Source organism: Furipterus horrens, unplaced genomic scaffold, assembly GCF_987537825.1.
Source record: "Furipterus horrens unplaced genomic scaffold, mFurHor1.1.pri manual_scaffold_10, whole genome shotgun sequence".
Classification (NCBI taxonomy): Eukaryota; Metazoa; Chordata; class Mammalia; order Chiroptera; family Furipteridae; genus Furipterus; species Furipterus horrens.
This window is the reverse complement of record NW_028327180.1, coordinates 77,515,060-77,534,372: the sequence shown is the minus strand read 5'-3', so window position 1 is coordinate 77,534,372 and position 19,313 is coordinate 77,515,060. Positions and strand designations below refer to the sequence as shown.

The window sequence follows — 19,313 nt, the reverse complement described above, 5'->3', positions numbered from 1 at the left end:
TGTGTACCCATCATCAGGGACTTGGACAAGACCCATTTTGGTCAAGAGAAGCGTGTGATAACCTGTTTGAAGTGGAATGGAGAGAGAGTAGAATCAAAGAAATCGGAGAACCCAAGCCCCACAGCGCTTCTTCAGGAGCTGGCCACGCTGTGATGGGGCACGTGCTGCTGGCCGATAGGACAAACGAGTCCCTGCCACCCCCACGCTCATTTCTGGTGAGAGCAGGTGTGAGTGGCCTGGCAGGCCAACCTCCATTTGTAATAACCTCACCAGGGGCTGGGGAACAAGGGAGTGTGCCTGCCACCCTGACAGGAGGCAGAGGGAGGAGAGGTCCAGAGGGCTGCGAGGGCCTTGGGCAGGGGGCCACAGGGCTGCACGCCAGGGTAGGCAGAGGGCTTGGGGCAGGCCAAGGCCTCTCTGGGGAGCCTTTGGGCAGCAGTTACAAAACCTTGCAAACCAGCAGCCTTGAACTTTGGCATCAGTTTGTTTTTCTCTCCCCATCCGAGAGTGCGCCAAGTTTTGTGTTTACACAATAACCTGGAATTGTTTTCCTAGAGTCTCTTAATGTCACAAAAGTGCTCAAATCAGTCACCTGTCCTCCAACGAGGATGACCCAGGGGCACGTGGCCCTGAGGCTTCTGCCCCATATATCTGGAAAAGATAAGAGGTTTTAAAGGCCTGTTCCTATTCTTTGCAATCCCCAGGCGGCCCCCGCCCCTTGGCCACCAGCCTGTCTGCAAAGGTTCGTTTCGCTTCTTCCTGTTCAGGGTAAATGCTGCCTCTGAGAACTGCAAGCCTTCAGCCTCAGGCCCCACGGCGGGCTCTCCCCTGCCCCTGGAAAGGCGCTGCAAAGTGTTGGTGGGGCCCATTCCTGTTTCTGCAGGGAAAGCTGCAATACAGGCTCCCACTTACGAAGCACTGGCTGTGGGCCTGGCGCTGTGCTAAATGCTGCACGTGCATCTATTTATTTTCCTCACAGCAAACCCGTGAAGACAGGGACTGTGGTCCCATTTTATAGATGACAGACCCAAGGCTTACAGGGGGTAGGATAATTCTGCCAAGTCCCACAGTAAGTGGCGGGGAGGTTCAGGAACAGCCTTTACAGGCCCTAAACCTGAGCGTTTTCAGCTTATTAAGCCTCTGAAGGGCAGAAATCTGCAGGGTCCCCTCCAGACCCCAGCCAGTGAGCCCCTGACTCCTGTTTGTCTCTCTTTACAGGAGCCATTTCTTGGGGGACAGCGACTCCTATGGATGTTGTGAAAAGCCGACTCCAAGCTGATGGGGTTTATTTAAACAAATACAAAGGTGTCCTGGACTGTATCTTCCAGAGTTACCAGAAGGACGGTCTTAAAGTAAGCCCCACAGCAGTCGTGCGGGGTCGGTGTCAGTCCCTGGAAAGTGGGTCAGACATTTGGGGGGATGTGAGATCATAGAGAAGGGAACCCGAGGTGCTGGCGGTTACTGCTTACCAAGCCCTGCGAGAGAAACTTGTCTCATCTGGTCCCGGCCCCGGGCTGGTGGAGGGGGTGGGTGCGCCCCCTCCTGAAGGAGCTTCAGAGAGGACTGGTACCCGCCTGAGGTCCGACAGCTGCGGTGTGGCAGAGCGGGACCTGGACCCACATCTGTGGGTCACCAAAGCTTGCCCTCTCATCGAGATCGGCTGGGAGGTCCTTCCTCACTCACTGCTCAGTGCCTCGCTCTCTCTCCTCCACGTGAGAAGCACCTCAGTCATCACATCTCACAGGTTCCAGCTTCCTCATCTGTCTTCTGCTCTCCCACCCATGTGAGTCCAGAGCCCGTCACCTCTGGTCAAAGCTACTGAGGCAGCCGCCAACCAGGCTTTGTCTCCCTTCTCCTCTTTTCTCCTCCCTGCACCCAAGGGTCTTGCCTTAAACCCAAGCCCCTTTCTGCCTCTAAACTGTTCCAGAATGAAGACCAGACTTCCACACCTGGTGTCCAAGGTTGTAAATGAATTCATCCCTGTCTATCTTGCCTCCCATGACATTGTCAGCACACTCCAGAGAAACCCTTGTTTGTTCTTCCTCGAATAGGCCCCTAGTGTTCTTGGTATGCCTCTTAGAATCAGCAAGCTAGAGTTCAAAGCCAAGCCTGGCTACTTATGAGCTGGAGGAATTCAGACAAGTTGCTTCACCTCTCTGGGCTTGGTTTCTCCTAGGATAACCATGAACAACAGGGATATTTATGGGTTAAATTAAATTCTGCATATAAAAAGTGTTTACCTTAAGGCATCACACAGAGAACATTTAGAGTTACCAATTTGTTATTGGTATTAGTATTAGTAGTTTTATTCATTTTAATGTTACTACTGATCTCTGGACCCTTTCTCATGTGGCTGCCTGTCTCAAGCCCTCCAATATTTCCTAACTAACTGCCACTCCAATGCATCCAAACTTGTTGTAGGTTTTTTTGTTTGTTTGTTTTGTTTTTTCTGTGCTCCATTAGTGTGCTGGAACTTCTCCTCTGGAAACCTGGACTTGCACAAAGGCTCTCTCACCTGTAGACAACTGTCCAAGTCAGTGTTCTCCAGGTGCTCATAGACCACAGCCAAAAGGGGCTAGAGCCAGCTCCACTGCCAGTATTGAGGTCTGTCTGCCTGATATACAGATGGGAGACACTTCTCTTGGGTCCCTTGGTGTGTGGTGCTGGACCCTACAACTCCCACAGAGTCACTTTTGTCCATGGATGGATGCCAGTTTTTTGTTGTTGAGCTAGAGACAAAACAAGGACTGTCTTGTGCTGATATGATGCTGACGTCACTCCCCCTATGAATTGCCTGTACTGAGGTCTTTATTTCTTCATACAGCTTCAAGTTACTGTCCAGCGTCACTTCATTTCACCCTGAAGGACTCCTTTGAGCATTTCTTGCAGAGTAGGCCTGGTGGTAATGAACTCCTTCAGCTTTTGTTTATCTGGGAATGTTTTACTTTCTCCCTCTCCCTTGAAGGACAGTTTTGCTGGATATAGGATTCCTAACTGACTATTTTTTTCTTTCAGCACTTTGAATATATTGTCCTATTGTCTTCTAGCCTCTAAAGTTATCTTACTGAGGATCCTTTGCAATGAGTTGCTTCTCTCTTGCTCCTTTCAAGATTATTTCTTTGTCTTCATCTTTGAAAAGTTTAGTATGTGTCTTGGTGTGGGTTTCTTTGAGTTCATCATACTTTGAATTTGTTGACTCCTTTAATGTTTATATTCATGTCTTTCATCAAATTCTGGAAGTGTTCAGCTATTGTTACTTCAAATGTTGTCTCTGCCCCTTTTTCTCTTCTCCTTCTGGGACTCCCACAATGCATATGTTGATCAGCCTGAGAGTTTCCCACAGATCCCTTAGGCTCTGTTCATTTTTCTTTGATCTTTTTTCTTTCAATAATTTTTGGCCTAAATACTTTTCATTGTCTTATCTTCAAGTGTGCTGACTCTTTCTTCTGCCTGTTAAAATATGCCTTTGAATCCTTCTAGTAAATTTTTCATTACAGTTATTGCACTTTTCAGTTCCAGAATTTATTTCTGGTTTCTTTATGGGTTTTCTATCTTCACTGATATTTCCATTTTGTTCATATATCACTTTCCTGATTTTTCCCACACCTCCTTTTAGTTCTTCAAGCATCTAGAAGTCTTTGTCAATTAGTTCCACTATCAGATCTTTTTCGGGGACAGTTTCTGTTGATTTGTTTAGTTTTAAATGGACCATACTTTTCTGTTTCTTTGTATGCCATGTGATTTTGTTGTTGTTGAAAACTAGACATTTGAATCTAATAATGTGGTTACATTGGAGATCAGATTCTTTCCCAAGGATTTCATGCTTCCTGTTATTGCTTTTGTTTATTATTCTGTGTTCCTGATCATTGCAGACTGTCTCTATGCCAAAGATCAGGTGTAAACTAGAGGTCCTTTCAGGTCTTTTATGAGGCTTCACCTTTCCCTGGGCATGTTCAGTCACTTCTTAATTTTCCCCAAACACGCAGTTGCTTTTAAGTGTCCTAGTCCTTCACGTCTGCCTCCCAAAGGGGAAAAAGAGAAAAATGAAGGGAGAGGGCTATCAGCCCTTTAAATCCCCTGAAAGTCACTTCAGCCCAAGGGGGAAGGGCTTATATCAATGGCAGTGGAAAAAACAATGGCTCCTCTGTGATCAGAAACAGATCTTCAATATTGGGAGGACAGGGTCCTTACTGCCTCTCCTGGCTCCCAGAAACTGTGTGCATGTTGCTGCAGGTACACGTACACAGCTTCTGGCCACAGGGCTTGGGCAGAGGATGGATAGCTGCTTCTGTGCCAAGACCTGAAATTGACTGAAGTGAATCACAGTTTACCGTCCAAACCTTCCCTTGGAAGTTACAAGCCCTCAATAAACTCCAGAATTCTAAAATCAGACAGATTCTGCTCATATAATTGGTGTCTAGGTGGAAAGGCAGATTACTGGTACTTCCTACTCTGCCGTCTTCCTAGAATTCTTACTTCAATGTCATTTTTTTCTTTTTCTTTTTCTTTTCTTTTTTTTTTTTTTTGGCAGAGGTATAGTTTGTGATTCAACCAATAAGTACAGAGGAACACACGAGAGAGATTCAAATGGGATGCTCTGTTTTTATTTGAGATATTTTTGTCTATTATCTGAAATAGTAATGTCATAATTCTAAAAGTATCTGTACAGGCAAAATGTATTGCTGATTTATTTCCTCCAAAAATTACAGTGCTCTGTAATAATAATAATAATAAAAAGTCCCAGAGAACAAGGCCAGATGATCAATTTTTTAATCTCAATATCATTTGATCCATAGTTTATAGTCAGGGTTAGGTTTTAAGCAGAGATAACAATATTCAGCTTGGTTAATCACCTCATTGAGATTAATTTTAAAATTTTTATTAGAAGGTTAAAAAATTATGTATGAACATAGGAAGCTTCCAAAGGTATAAGAGGGCATACTATCTAAATATCCTTCTTGGGGTTCCCAGTCTTCTCTCAAAGGCAATCACTGTTACTACTTATAATATATTCCAAAAAATATTCACAGCCTATGCAACCATATATGTGTGTATGTATGTTTATGTATATTGTACGTGTGTTTGCACACAAATAGTATAGAGTCACACACACAAAAATCCCATGTAGTCCTGGAAAGTTGGGTTGTCTCACAGTCAAATTCTTAGGAGGAAAGACTTTCCCAGGGCTGAGAGGTGGCTCCAGCTCCAGGTTTATGGAGTCCCCATGCTGAAACACTTCCACTGAGCTCCCTGAGGCAGGGTATGAAGCGCTCAGCTATTCCCACATTCCCATGGGAGAAGAGCTCAGTGGTAAGAGAACTGGAAAGCAGTGAAATGATAATGATCATGCTGATTTTAGTAGCCCTTTTTGTAACTCACTTAATGAGTAGCCATGAAGCAGCCTTCATGATAGCAGATTAGAAGTCCATGGATTTTCAGGGCATTCCCACATCAGAACAGAAGAAAGAGAATGGCCTGGATCCATTCTCTGCCTGCTGGGAGGGTTGTTATGGCCACATGGGCCATGGCTCATACATAGAGAGCTGTCTCTGAAATAATGACGCTGGAGGAGTGGCTTGGTGCCTTTTGGCTCCGCAGAGGTGACTATTACGAAAGGGTTTGGGACAGTTGGATGAGACTGGGTAACTCTAAAGAGAGCCAGAGAGGAACATTTGTAGCAGACAAGCTTCCTTGGTCACCATGGTTGGTTGCTCTTTGGTTCTGCATCTTGGGGGTTCTGGAGTCTTTTGTCTACTCCAGGAAGCCCCTACGATCACAATCACCACTGGGACTTTTCCAGCTCAGAAACCAATCTTCTTTGTATCAGGGAGTTTGTTCACTCATTCATTCATCTATTCATTCATTCTTTCACCCATCTATCCATCCACCCCTCCATCCATCCATTTATCCATCCACCCATCCACCCATCCACCCCTCCACTGACTCATTTAATAAAATTTACTAAGGGTCCTCTAGGCCAAGCACAGTGCAGGTGCCGGGGATTCAGAGGTAAGTCGTGCACACTGTCCAGCTCTCACGACCCTTACTGGGATTATTAGTGTGAGGATACACAAGTCATGGGCAATTGGAAGATGGCGTGAGAAGTGCTGTGATGGCAGAGATGCCAAGTGCACGGAAAGCAGTGGGCCATATACTAAGTCGGGTGGCTTTGGGAGGACTACCAGAGGGTGCAGCCAGATCTGGGGAGCATTCCAGCAGAGGCCCAGTGTGGGAGAGAGCTGGCCCCTTAGGAGGAATGACAAGCCACTAGCCCACCCAGAGTGATGAGTGTAAGAGGCAGCCCAGAGAAACTGCAGAAAGAGAGGGTGTGGATCCTGACAGGACAGGGAAGGATGTGCACTTGCTCTTGGGCAGTGGGGAGCCATCGATGCTGCAGGAGGAACAACACAGTCTAGTGTTTTGTGTTCTGAAAGCTGCAGTGAAAGCCAGAAGGTCTGCACTTTGTTCGCCACCTTTTGGCCTCACAGAGCCGAGGCAGAACAGCCACAGCTATTGGAAGGAGATCACATCTATCTGTCTGAAGTGGCCCCTGGCTCCTGCAGGGCCCAGTGCTGTGGGACAGGAGGATCACACTCCACGCTGGGTCCTGCCTGGCTTCATTGCCTCGCTGAGCCCTGCCCAGGACCACAGGAGACCTCTGAGGGCACTGGGCAAGGAATTTTCTAGGAGCCTGACCCAGTTCCTTGCTGTTACCATCCCTCTGGGTGAGCCTGTGGAATTCCAAGGAGGTTGGACATCGGAAGGAGTGCTAATGGGACAAGGATCCCTCCTGCCCCTATCTGAATTTCTCCAGGGTTTGGCAGAGCCACCAGCTCACCTCTGGGATCATGGTCCATCTGTTCCCTCCCCTGAGGCCGAGGCTTCCCCTCAAGTCCACAAGGCCCTTCTCTCCCCTTCCCAATCAAGCTGCATCTCCCCAGCTGCCACAGGCTGGATTATTGCTTTCTTAAAATGACAATACCAGCTCTATTGCATAAACTTAGTAAATTATACAGGAGTCAATGAACAGATTATGCCTGAGAGTTATTGGGTCATTTATGCTTGGGTAGGAATTTGTGTTTAGATGTTTTGTCCAGAGGGGACATTTAAGGACAGTTCCTCTCACTGCACTGCTCACCAAAGCCCTTACCGGTTCTCCTTATGTTCTACATAATGTTGTAGTTATCCCTGAATGGGGCTTAGCTCCCCTGGTAGGCTATAACCTTTCAAGGGCTGTAATTAGATCATGTTAATTAATGTCTTCTTGCAGCAGGCAAGAAGATCCAGTGGGGAAGGGAAGCATCTGATCACACTCCCTAGGAATGAAAGACAAATAGTCTTCTCATATTGAAGGCCAAGGCTAGCAGCTCATCCAGACAGGCCACACAAGTGATCAAGGCTGATGCCACTCTGGACAGAGTGGTGACTTGATCATGAGGTTGATGATGTGATAGTCAACAGTTAATGAGCACTCGCTGTGTGGTAGGCACCACTAAGTGCTTAACAGCATCACCTCCTTTATTCCCTCAACAGCTGCATCAGGTCAACAGTTTGCTTCCCCTATTTCACAGCCGGAAAATTTGAGCTGCCAGAGCCTGCCATTTGCCCAAACAACACAGCTATCAAATAACAAAGCTGCACCTTGACTCTGTGTCTGCCATCTCCAGCACAGCCCTCGTTTCCACCACCCGGCCCCTTTGGGGATGTCCTGTGAAGCACCTGTCACAGTACCAGCCGCGGCTGGGTGCTCTGCCTTTGCCAAGTGCAGAGCTCTGACTTCCAGACTCCTGAGAATTGTGTGTGCATGTGCATGTGTGTATGTGTATCTTCACAAGAGACAGCAGCAATTAAGCGAGTATTCGTGGGTGTTCACAGGACTCAGTTTCCCCATAGTATTTAGTGGTTGTGGACCAGGGCCTGGAAGGAAAAGTGCTGTCATATACAACCTGGGTCCAGGAAGGGCCATGGCTGGGGTATCCCAGGTGGTCTCTGCCTGCACAGGTCCCTTGGGCTCTTGCCTGAGACAGGGTCCTAAGTGGGCATCACCACCAGCCCTCTCTCTTCCCTTCCATGGTGGCCCTACAGAGGGTGTGGGCCAGTCCCCTGTGATAACACCATCTCCTGTCAAAGGTGTTTTTCAGAGGCATCACGGTGAATGCTGTGCGGGGCTTTCCCATGAGTGCGGCCATGTTCCTGGGGTACGAGCTCTCACTGCGGGCCATCCGAGGGGACCACACGGTGACCAGCCCCTGAGCGCCAGGTCAGTGTGTTTCCTTCCCAGCCAACTGCACCTGCCAGAGCTTCAGACTCTCTTCTTTGCCATGAAAATGTCTCTCTGGCCTTCGCTTCCTGTCCAACCTGTGTTAGTCCTGGGGCTAGGGTTGCCAACCTTCTCATCACCCAAAAGCCCTTCTCAAAGGCATCCCTGAGACTGGCAGTGAGCTGGGTGCGCAGGACTCCCCTCTCTTTAATCAGCTCCCCTGTCTGTTTGTCCATGCAGTAGCATGGGTGGCCCTTGGAGAGAAGCGTGGTTTCACTGTACCATTTAAAGATCCGGCTCAGAAGTGGGGACTCAAACCAGGGTGCCCAACCGCTATCACATGGGCACCATCCCCCACCTCCCTGCTGAGCTCAGAGCCTGAGTCTGAGAGCCACCAACAGGCTCCCAAGGCTCTAGGGCAGAGCCCCTGCCCCCATTTCCTTCTGCCCACACCCTTTCCTTCTCCCTTTCTCATTGCAGAAAGATCACGGCAGCCCAAAGGATCTAAAAACAGAAATCTGAGCTAGAGACTCCCTTGCTCATATGCCTTCAATGACTCCCCATTGCCCTCTAGGTAAAGCATCCATCCTTACCCATCTTGTGCTCACCACCCTCCTAAGCATCCTGCCCTCACTCTCATCTCTGGGTCTTTTTGCCTGACATGCTGTCCCTGCCCTGTTTTCACACCTTCCCTCTTGTCCTTGGCTTCATCAACTCCTGTTTGTCATCCATGCCTTGGTCTAGAAGTCTCCTCCTCCAGGAAGCCTGTCTTGATGCCTCAGCCAGGAGGAGTTGTTCCTGCTGTGGGCTCCCTCCCACAGCCCCTGCTCAGTCCCTACCACACCTACCTGCATTATAACTGCCTGGCGTTTTCCTCACTCCCCAGCCAGCATGAAAGTCCCAGGAGAGAATGAAAGTCCAGGAGAGATATGACAGTTATTTCACTTCTGTGTGGCTTGAGCCTCTCCCAGAGCTTGCCACAAAAATGGCCACTTAGAAACATCATCCAGTGGCTGGGTGATCAACTGCTAGTATCTTCTCAATTCTTCTCTTATTGTCCTCTCTTATGTCTCCTTCTCTCGCCCCAAACTGGTCACGTCCAGAGCTCAGAAGACAAAGTGCAGTGAGTCACTGAATTTTCTAGTTACCCAGAAACCATTTTGCTTTGGACGTGGTGACTGCAAATTCTCTCAGGAAGGAGAGTCTTCATCAGCAAGGTTGAGCAAGGCCCCTGCCACCTCCTCCAGGCAGCTGAGCCCTGCCAGGACGCCTGCACGTGCCAGGCCCCAGAGCCAGGGCTAGGGCAGCACAGATCCGGCTGACAGGAGTGAGCCCAGGCCAAGCCCTAGACACTGGCTTTAAAACAAACGCTTTTAGCTCTTTACTAAAACACCCACATTCACAGTTTTGCTGGCTTTTTGCCTTCTCATATAAAAGAAAAAGGGTAGCAATGCATTTTGCATTATTAAACATCTTGTGTGACAAGTTACTGTACTGGGCCTGTGTCTGGAGCAGGGAAGAGACGTCCATTTCCGAAAGCTGTGCTCAGATATTGCCACTCCCCCCTTTGAAGAGGTAAAAGTGGCTTTTAAAAAATCCTGTAATAAAACCAATGCATTTTTATTGCAGAAAAATAGAAAAAAAGGAATGAACTAAAAGAACAACAAAAAAAACCGTATAATTCCAAGACCTTCCTATTATTCTTCCAAGTTTTTTTATGTTGTACCCCCAAAATGGGGTTCTGCTTCCCACGGTGTTTTATAATGCTCTCCTGTTTAATAGTCTGGGACCGTTTTTCCATGTCCTTAAACCTTCAGCTGCAAGGTGGTTTTCGTGCCAAGACCTGGCAGATCCAGAGTGGCTAGACTCTGCTACTTGCGATCACCCTGGTGATTGGCTACTTCAGGAGGAAAGAAGAAGTTTCTAGCAAGCCAAACCCTAATTGTTTTGGATTTGGCCGTTCAGAACAGCGACCACCCCAACTGGAAGCGTTTCTTTCTGAAAGTGCTCTGAACGTACAAGGGCACAGACGTCTGTCTGCTGGGGTGGGGACGAGGCTGCTGCCTCTCAGCTGCAATGAGGGGGTTGCTGTGAGTGACTCTTTGGGGCCCTCATCTTAAACAAGCCTCACCCACGGAGTTCAGCTTCCTGACCTAACCCAAGGACACCAAGGCCCTCTGAACTCGCCGCGGAAGTCTGAGATGTCGGGCAGGTCATGGTCTCGGCCAGCGTGAGAGCCACGTGTTACCCACGTGGCAACCAGTGCCTCCCTCATCGTCTAAACTGAGGACAGTGAGACGATGTAATTAGAGAACTAGTGAGGTGGTAGGACGGTGACAGTCGTGGTGGGAATGACATGAAATTGTGTTCAAGTTCCTGCAGCAAACAGCCCAGCTGCAAGCAGCTTCAGCCTCCCCCCGGCTCCCATTCAGTTCCGGGGAGAAGAACATGTCCTTGTCATTCGTCTGCTCAGCTATTTCTCCCCAGGTCAACCTGTGAGTGCCCCCCACCCCCAAGACCATTTATGACTGAGTGAACACAGCATAAGGCTGTTGTTTGGTGACGTGGTTAATTTTATCTGTTCACCTGGAGAATCCGGAGTCAGACAGTATGAGGAAGGCGGCCTGTGGTAACAGGAGCGGGGTCCCGACCACTGGTCAGTGGTTAGTTCTTGGGCTTGTCTGGGGCCTGTCGATCCAGCGCACGCATTCCTGCCTGTGCACCGGGATCCACGCCCTCCGGAAACTTCCTGAATAATGCTGTTCTGCCCCCTGCCCTGATTTTCCTGCTCCAAGCCTCATTGGTCTTCTTCCAATTCTAGGAAAATACATTTTCAAGGAAAGAAGATACATTCTTCCTGCTGTAATATCTTTCTTTGAACATTTATGCATAACCTAGACCACCTCATGGCTTTTCACCAGCCTGGCCTCATGGTGGTGCTGTGCCAATTACTGCTTCACTAAAACAGCTCCACGTGGGTTGTTTGACTGATAACCCCAGATGAAAATCTAATCTTTCCTCCTTCCCCAGGGCCAGGGCTGGTGTCACCTGACCAGCGCCTCAGTGCCCCCTCTGCAGGGAGGGCGTGGCATCTCCAGGACCTGCTGACCTCAATCCCTCCTCTCCTGATGGCAAGTGCTCTGTTCCTCCCCTCCCAGCCGGAACCACCGAGCCGCTGCCTTGGAAGGACCATTGCTTGATCGCCATCTGTTTCAGAGCTGCCCTGGCACCCAGTAAAATGAGGGGTGACATAGGCCCTGCTCCCCACGACTGCTGTAAACTCCCTAGGAATTCACGGAGGAGCTGGTGTTGTCTGTAAGTCTCCAAATAAAAACAGTGAGAACTTCTTCAGGTCCTTTCTGTGTCAGATGCTTCTGCCTGGCTTCCAGGAGACACCAGCCACCCTCATTCTTTCCTCTGTTTAGACCCCCATAGAGGTCACCCAGAGAGGAGGCCACTCGCCACAGGTGAGAAGTCTCACTTCCCTTTTCCCAGCTGCCTGAGGTGGGCAGGGGGCATGCAGTGGTCGGAAGGGCCCAGGAGGGAAAGGAAGCCCTGGAGGCACTCTCCCCACAGCCAGCACACAGCTCACAAGCTGATCCAGCAGCTTCTGCCATGGTGACACTGAGCGCGGAAGCGTGGCATTCTGGGGGCCTCGTTTTCACATGGAGAAACACAGCAAAGCAAAATAAAGCAGGTTGTCCACAGTCTGGTTTCCAGAGTGATGTCATGATTCTAGTTGTATTGCTCACCAGAACCATGTGGAGAGGCCAGTGCTCCCCTGCTGCCGCGTGGCATGGGTCCCCTTCCTGTGCCTACAGCAGGCATCTCTATCAGGCAGCGAGCCCTCTCCCACAGAGCTGAATGCAGCTTCAGAATCCTTCTCAACACAGTGCCCGGAACAACCACCAGCATCCAGTCACCACGGACATACAAATGAATCTGTTTGCCATTCCTGGCTTAAATCCCGGTGGGGAAAATATTTTTAGATTTCTCTTCTCTTTTTTCCCTTTGATTTCCCCACACCCTTTCACCCCCCTTGAATGATCCAGAGCATGTCTCTGGAGTCCCTTGCCCTACAAACCCGGCACCAAGCCAAAGCATTGCTGGGCACAAAGGAGTGGAAAGTGTTCAGTCTCATCTGTTCATCCTGATGCTTTAGGAAAGGGTTCCCCCCTGCCCCCGAAATAAAAGCCTCGGTATGCCCCCTTGATCTTTCTGCTTCATGTCCCCTGGCCTTGGGGGGGGGGTGCCCTAGGCACACCTGCAGTCCAAACTCTCTATCCCTCACCCTGGCCAGGTGGCTCAGTTGGTTGGGGCATTGTCCAGTAACCACAAGGTTGTGGGGTCGAACCCTGGTCAGGGCACAGACAATCCCCACTCTGGGAGCATAAGGGAGGCCGCAGTTGATGTTTCTCTCTTACATCGATGTTTCTCTCTCTCTCTTCTGTCTCTTTCTCTAAAAGCAATGGAAAAAACATGTCCTTGGGAGAGGATTAAAAAACATAAAAAAATAAAGTCTCGATCCCTCCAGCAGTGGGGCATTCTTTTATCTCTTCAGTCATCAAACAGGTGTTGAGCACCTGTTACATGCAGACACTGTCCTTTGCGTTGGGGACAGCAGTACTTCCGTCCTGGTGTACTGACAGGAGAGATGGGTCTGCATGCCCATCCCAGCACCCCTGGTCCTGGGCAGCCATGGTGGATACTGGTGAGGAGATGGTCACTGACATTTAGTCCATTCCTGGTGAACCTGAGGCCTTTTCTCTGATATGGCCTCAGTTAAGTCTGTCTCAACTAGACCTTTTCCTGGCGCTGGTCCTGGCTGCCCCGTTTGTTTGGAAGTGCTGGTGTGTTCACGAGGCCAGCTGAGGTCTTCTGCTGGATGCCCTGGGTAAGGCTGAGATCCAGTAAACGACCTTTTGCAGGTGTCAGAACCCCTCCCAGTTTCTCTTGATCATCTTATGACCCTCTCTCTCCATGGTAATGAGGCAGGAGGCAGCATGGGAAGAACTCTGAGACTCTGCTGCTGTTGCTGGCCAGCACCTAGCACCCTGGTTGCACTCAGGTAGAATGGATACTAAACCAAGGCAGGGAGGAGGAGGGAGATGCATCTTACCCACTAACTCAGCAGTCCTGAGCCTGGTCTGATAATATTGCCAGGTGTTCCAACATCGCAAGAAACACTATATTAGCACAGGAAGAGGGAAGCCCTTGAAATTCTATGTATCATTTCTACTACCTGGGGAAGAAAGCCTTCGAAACTGTGTTTTCATCCCAAAACCTGGAAGGGGGAAGAAGAGGGGGCCCACAGTGCCCAAAGAAGAAGCACATAACACAACTTTAGTGAATTGCCTATCTCTGGCCACTATCTGTTTTATGAGGGGATGGATCCCTAATGCTTACAGAAAGAGCCCATGAATAACTTTGGATAACTGTCCCAAGTTTAATTAACTGTCTCCTGTCACGTGTCTATTTTACAACAAGAACAACAAATGGGGTCTGGAGCAAGATAAGGATTCGGGCTAACAGGCCCTCACACACACCTTGTTTGGGTAGTCACTTCCTCCCCTGGGAAAGCTGGCACCACCTTTACTCATCAATCAATATGTAACTTCTTCACCCTCATCCCACTAACTATATAAATCCTCAGAATAGAGGACCTGATGCTCTTGCTACCCCTGCTCCTGACACCCCGGCTCTTCCAGCCCCTGCTCTTGCCGCCCTTACCATGTCCTGAACCTATGACTTTCACCCCCTCACCCAGGCAAGGCCCATTGTCTTCCGTGAGAACGCATCATTAATAAACACTGCTTACATACTAATGGACTTGCTGATCTGTAATTCTTTACTGCGTCGACAAGAAGAACCAGGTTTCTCCCATGAACAAGAGGAGGAGGTAAGCAAAAAGAAGCATTGCTGACAACGTTTACAAATGGAGAAACTGAGGCTCCAATGTACCCGAGCTCCTGCTGAGAGCTTGGACTGCCAGTTCTATCTGATAATCTTCCTGAGGCTACACTGCCCCCTGCTGTTCATCTTAAGGAACATCATTTCATGATGGAAAAAAAGATGTTGGGACATACAACGTACAAAGTCCCTAACTTCCTCTGAAGGCCTTTGGTAATTCCCACCAGGACTGCTCTTCCAGACTCACCGCTTTTTCTTTTCATTAAGATTTTTTTAAGTTTATTTATTTATTTATTTAGCGAGGAAGAGAGGAAGAGAGGGAGATAAACATCAATGTGTGGTTGCCTCTCAAGTGCCACCAGTCGGGGACCTGGCCTGCCACCACACACCTAGGCATGTGCCCTGACTGGAAATCAAACTGGTGACTCTTTAGATCGCAGGCCGGCACTCAATTCACTGAGCCACACCAGCCAGAGCCAGACTCATCTGCTATTATTCTATCCAATTTTTCCATCCCATCCGATGCCAGGTGCATAATGAGCATTTAAATGTTTGTTGAAGGAGCCCTGGCTGCTGTGGCTCAGTGGATTGAGTGTCGGCCTGTGAGCCAAGTGTCGCTGGTTCGATTCCCAGTCAGGGCACATAACTAGGTTGCATGTCAGGTCCCGAGTTGGGGGCGCGAGTGAGAGGCAACCACACAGTGATGTTTCTCTCCCTCTCTTTCTCCTTTCCCCTTTCTCTAAAAGTAAATAAATAAGCAAACAAACAAATAAATTATAAAAAAATAAAAATAAAAAAATAAATGTTTGTTGAAGGAATGACTGAGTAATCCATCAAACGTACTGGACCAGCTCCTATCTGCTCACCACCCTCCAGGCTTTCCTGCCTCTGTGCTTTTCTTTAGCCTGGGTACCCTGATCTCTATGAACTGGGAGCATTCCTGTTATCAGTGAAAAAAATAACAATTACCATTACCCTTGTGAACCCTGAAGGAGGAAGGGGGGTGGAGGAGACCCCTACTAAGAAGGGCTCCTGGTGGCTAACTAGGCTCAATTTTTAAAACAATAATAACAGAGCCTCGCAACCGTTTCTGCAAGGGGCCTCCCATGCAAATGGGGCTTCACAGAGACGCCGGTGTTCAATTACCTGTCTGCTCTGCATTTCTGTCAGCTGAGCCAGCCCTTATAAAGGTTTCCTGGAATTTTATGCCCCATCCAATCAGAGCTGCACCGCTCTGGTCAATCAGAGTGTCTCTATCTTAACCAGTCAGGACAGTGCCTTTTGGTCCGAACTGTGAGGATTTGGAGCTGTCATATGCATGAGGACAGACCAATCAGGGACCAGGGGCAGGAACTCCTGTCCATATAAGCCAGCTCCCCTCTGGCTTGTGAAGCACAGGTTCCCATTCCACTGAGGAATGAAGCTGTGTCTCCCTGGCTGAGTGAATCACTGAAGAGAGTCATGGAGAGGAGTGGAGCCAACCAGTGCAGCACAAAGCAGACCAAAGCAGGACTGCATGGAGCAGAGCAGAGCTGTCTAGCGGGAGAAGAGCCTGGCCCCAGAGCTGTTCTTCCACTATGCTGTATCACAACTGAGCTGTTTTTCACTGAATAAAATTTTCTTCTTCACCACACCCAAAAAGAAAGATTTTTGTTGGTATTGAATTAACCATTAGTTGACACTCTAAAAGTAGTTCTCAATAACGGCCCCTCTCATTCTTCAAAATTAGTGAGGGCCTCAAAGAACTTTTGTTTTCGTAGATTATAACATTTACCAGAAATTAAAACAATTTTCAAAATATTCCTTTAAAGTATAATAACCCCATTACATGTTAACATAATAACATTTCAATGAAAATAGCTATTCCTTCCCCCCCCCAAAAAATAAATAATTGCACTGTTACCTTTTTGCAAATCTCCCTAAACATCTGGCTTAAACAGAGGGCAGGTGGATCCCCATAGGCTTCTGCTTTCAATCTGTTGTGATGTCACTGGCCATGTAGCCTTTGCAAAACGCCATTGTACACGTGTGAGAAAATGAGACTGAAAAGGGCAGGTACTATCTTAGTGTTATATAAAAACAGTTTTGACCCAAGGGCCGCCTTTGAGAACGCTGCTCTGCTCTACAGAAGAATCTGCCACCCAAAGGCTTTCTTGGCTGATAAGCTGCAGAATCGCCACTTGGTGGCAGCAGAGGTCAACCATGCCCTCCTGATGTTACCAGCTTCTGGTAGCTTGTAATCTTGGCCTCTGTGGTGGCAGCATCTGGTCCTGTAACACTACTCATCATATTTTCTGGGTCTCCTGTCTCCCTTGTCGTCGTCCTTTTACTACTCTGTGGTGGAATGAACCTCAGACTAGGAAGATCTTCACCTTGGGTTCCAGTTCCAGGTGTGTCATTTGCTCCCTGTGTGACCTCAGCAAGCTTTGCCCCACTAGGCCTCAGTTTCCTCATCTGTAAAATGGCCACACTGGGTGTCCCTTACTTACCTTCCAGGGCTTCAGTGAGAATCAAGCGCAAAAATGGTTTTGTAAACTAAAGTGCAAAATATAGATGCTAAAGGAAGGCGGTGGGGGGGTCACTGTGATTTTTTGTTTGCATTTTTCAGGTGGCCCACAGGATGGCCTTGTCTCTGCAGGGGAAACTCTGAGAGCTCCAGACACCTGGATTCTAGGCCTTTGGACCTGTAAGTGAACATCTGAAACATTCTGGGGTCGGAGTAGTTGAGGATGCTGATGTAGTCCTTCCATGGCCAGGGTGTCCAACAAGCTGTTGATTTGAGCCCTTCAGGGTTCTGGGTTCACTTTGCCAGCATGACATCAAAGAGGCTTCCAGGAAACATTTGGTCCAGCAGAGGAGTCAAGCCCATGAGCACCTGGGAGTCAGAAAAGCCATCCAGAGAATCACTGCTTCCCTCCTCTGGCTGAGAGTGGCAGTCAACCCTGCCAGTCACAAGACCCAACCCCAGTGCCTTGTCCCCTCCTACCTCCCGGCAACACAGGCCAGGTCTCTCGGGTCCTCACCTGCAGACCCTAAAGATGCTGCTGTATATTGTTGTTGTACTGAGTTCAGCACCTGGCGCTCACTCTGTACTTTATAGGTTTGCTGAATGATCCAACCACACCTTCAGGTGTAGACAAAGTAAATGAAGCTTTCTCTACATTAACTAAATTTAGCTTTTTTTTTTTTTCAAGCATCCATCCTACCTGATGGTAGAAAAAATAATTTTGCCATTTGAGGGTATGCCCCAGTTATGTAACCTCTCTGGGCCTTGGTTTCCTCATCTGTGCACTGAGAATAATTATATACAATAATTATATTTCATCTCAAAGGGTGGTTGTAAAGATCCAACTAGATACTTAGCAAAACATGCTGAGCACAGTGCCTGGTAACAGTAAACATTCAGTAGATGTGCGTTCTTCTTTCTCACAGGTGCCTTCTAGATAAATCTCAGCTCTCCAGGCACAGAGAAGAGAGCAGTCACAGCGCCTCACCAGGGCACTGAGAATCCTGCTCTGAGCTTGCCTGCGGGGGCATGGCCTGTGGGTTTTACGACCTTTGCAGAAGAAGCTGCGGGAAACCACCAAGCTGTGCCTGCGATGAGTCCGTCCGTGATGGTGGGTTGCAGCTCATTGTTCTGCCCATCTCCTCTGGCAGCGATTGTGTCCCCAGGTTGTGTTCTGAAACCAATCACCAGCATCTGTCCTCGGGTTGATCCCTGTGCAGGGTGAGCTTTGCTGAGCTGGCAGCTCTGAGGCTGCGGGCTGTAAACCACATTGTGTAACACGACACATTGTGTCTGGGGACAGTCATTCAGAAAGCCCAGATGGAGGAGAGGAGAAGAGAAGGCCCTGCAACTGAGACCTGGGACCCCACTTGGTGGGCCATTCAGGTTGCTTACAGAAGCTGCAGACACCAGCCCAGCCCCAGGTAAGCCCTGAGGAGGGAGAGTCCCCTCTGTAAGTGGGGCCGGAGCTAGAGAAGTGCTCCTCCGTCCCTCATCACAATCCTGAATTCCAAACAGCTCCCAGAGCCCAGGATTTGTTGAGACTCATTTGGCTGCCAAACCTGATCACCTCATGTGACCGCTAATGTGTTTTGCTGCAGATTATTAATGTGTTTAATTACGAAATCCTTCCCCAGGCCCTGCTGAGGGTGTGATGTGATTTATGAGGCATAAACTGTGTACTTCCTTCCTAAAAGGCTAAACGTTTTGAGTGCTGAAGACTATCTTGGCCTCGAGTTTTTGGATACGGGAGTGTGGGCTCATATTCTTATGAATCTTTTTACCCTCAGACTGTAGTCAGCAAACACAACATACATACTTGATATTCACAGAATAAGAGCAGAAAGGGGCTTGGAATCAGAGATAGCTGGGGGGGAGGGGGCTGCTCTAACTCTCACCAGCTGTGGGCCTTGGGAAAGTCATGGAACTTTTCTGAGGCTACAAAACAGAAACAAGAATACCCACCCCCTCTGGTTACTATGGTTTAAATGAGACAATGTGTGCTTAGTACATACAGAATAAGTGCTTAATAATTACGTGCTTAATATTAATACATGATAATAAATGCATTACTTGCTAGATCTTTTTCTCAGGCCTTTGTCTGTGGGAATCCACAGACCAGCTAGGGAGACAGGCAAGACCACCACAGCCAGGTATGAGTTCTGTGCACTGGGCAGGGGTCACTGCGCACGAAGAGGGAGGACGCTGAGGATACCTGATGCTCAGCACTTCGAGTCTCGGGGAAGAGATCATAGAGGAGACGCTGGGAGAACTTAGGAAACACACATTCTCATACCCACGGTCATAGGAGAGCCTCAGGGAATCTTGATAGGACTTGTATCCCAGTGCCACCCACCCACCACTGTCACACAGTGTTTTCACTTGTTGAGAGAAGCAGATGGGTCAACAAACTGTGGCCATTGTCTATTTGTCTTAAGGTCTGTGTTCCTTGCAAAGGGCTTGGTGGCCCTTAGCACTGAGGGAGGGCAAAGGTTAAACCAGTGTTGCCCTTCTGAAAGCCTCTAGACTTCGAAATCCAATTTGTTACCCTTTGATATGCATGCCCCTATAAATAAATCACTGAGAAATGTCTCTTTTAGTCCAAACTAAGATTTAAAAAAATTATGATTGAATATC

General features: G+C 48.5%; 1 protein-coding gene across 3 annotated transcripts in view; it reads left to right on the top strand.

Moving 5' to 3' along the window:
• The window catches only part of SLC25A48 (solute carrier family 25 member 48), a 40,562-nt gene extending 28,955 nt beyond the window's left edge, over window positions 1–11,607 (top strand). For 2 of the 3 annotated variants that reach the window (XM_090288288.1, XM_090288287.1), the window contains 3 exons: window positions 1,219–1,352; window positions 8,131–8,260; window positions 11,291–11,607. In XM_090288288.1, the coding sequence (XP_090144414.1) occupies window positions 1,219–1,352; window positions 8,131–8,253 (257 nt within the window). In that variant the 3' untranslated portion in view covers window positions 8,254–8,260; window positions 11,291–11,607. Of the gene's footprint in view, window positions 1–1,218; window positions 1,353–8,130; window positions 8,261–8,740; window positions 8,835–11,290 lie in introns of all 3 variants that reach the window. The other variant, XR_016513314.1, reaches the window with a different exon arrangement.
• Window positions 11,608–19,313: the final 7,706 nt, after the last annotated feature.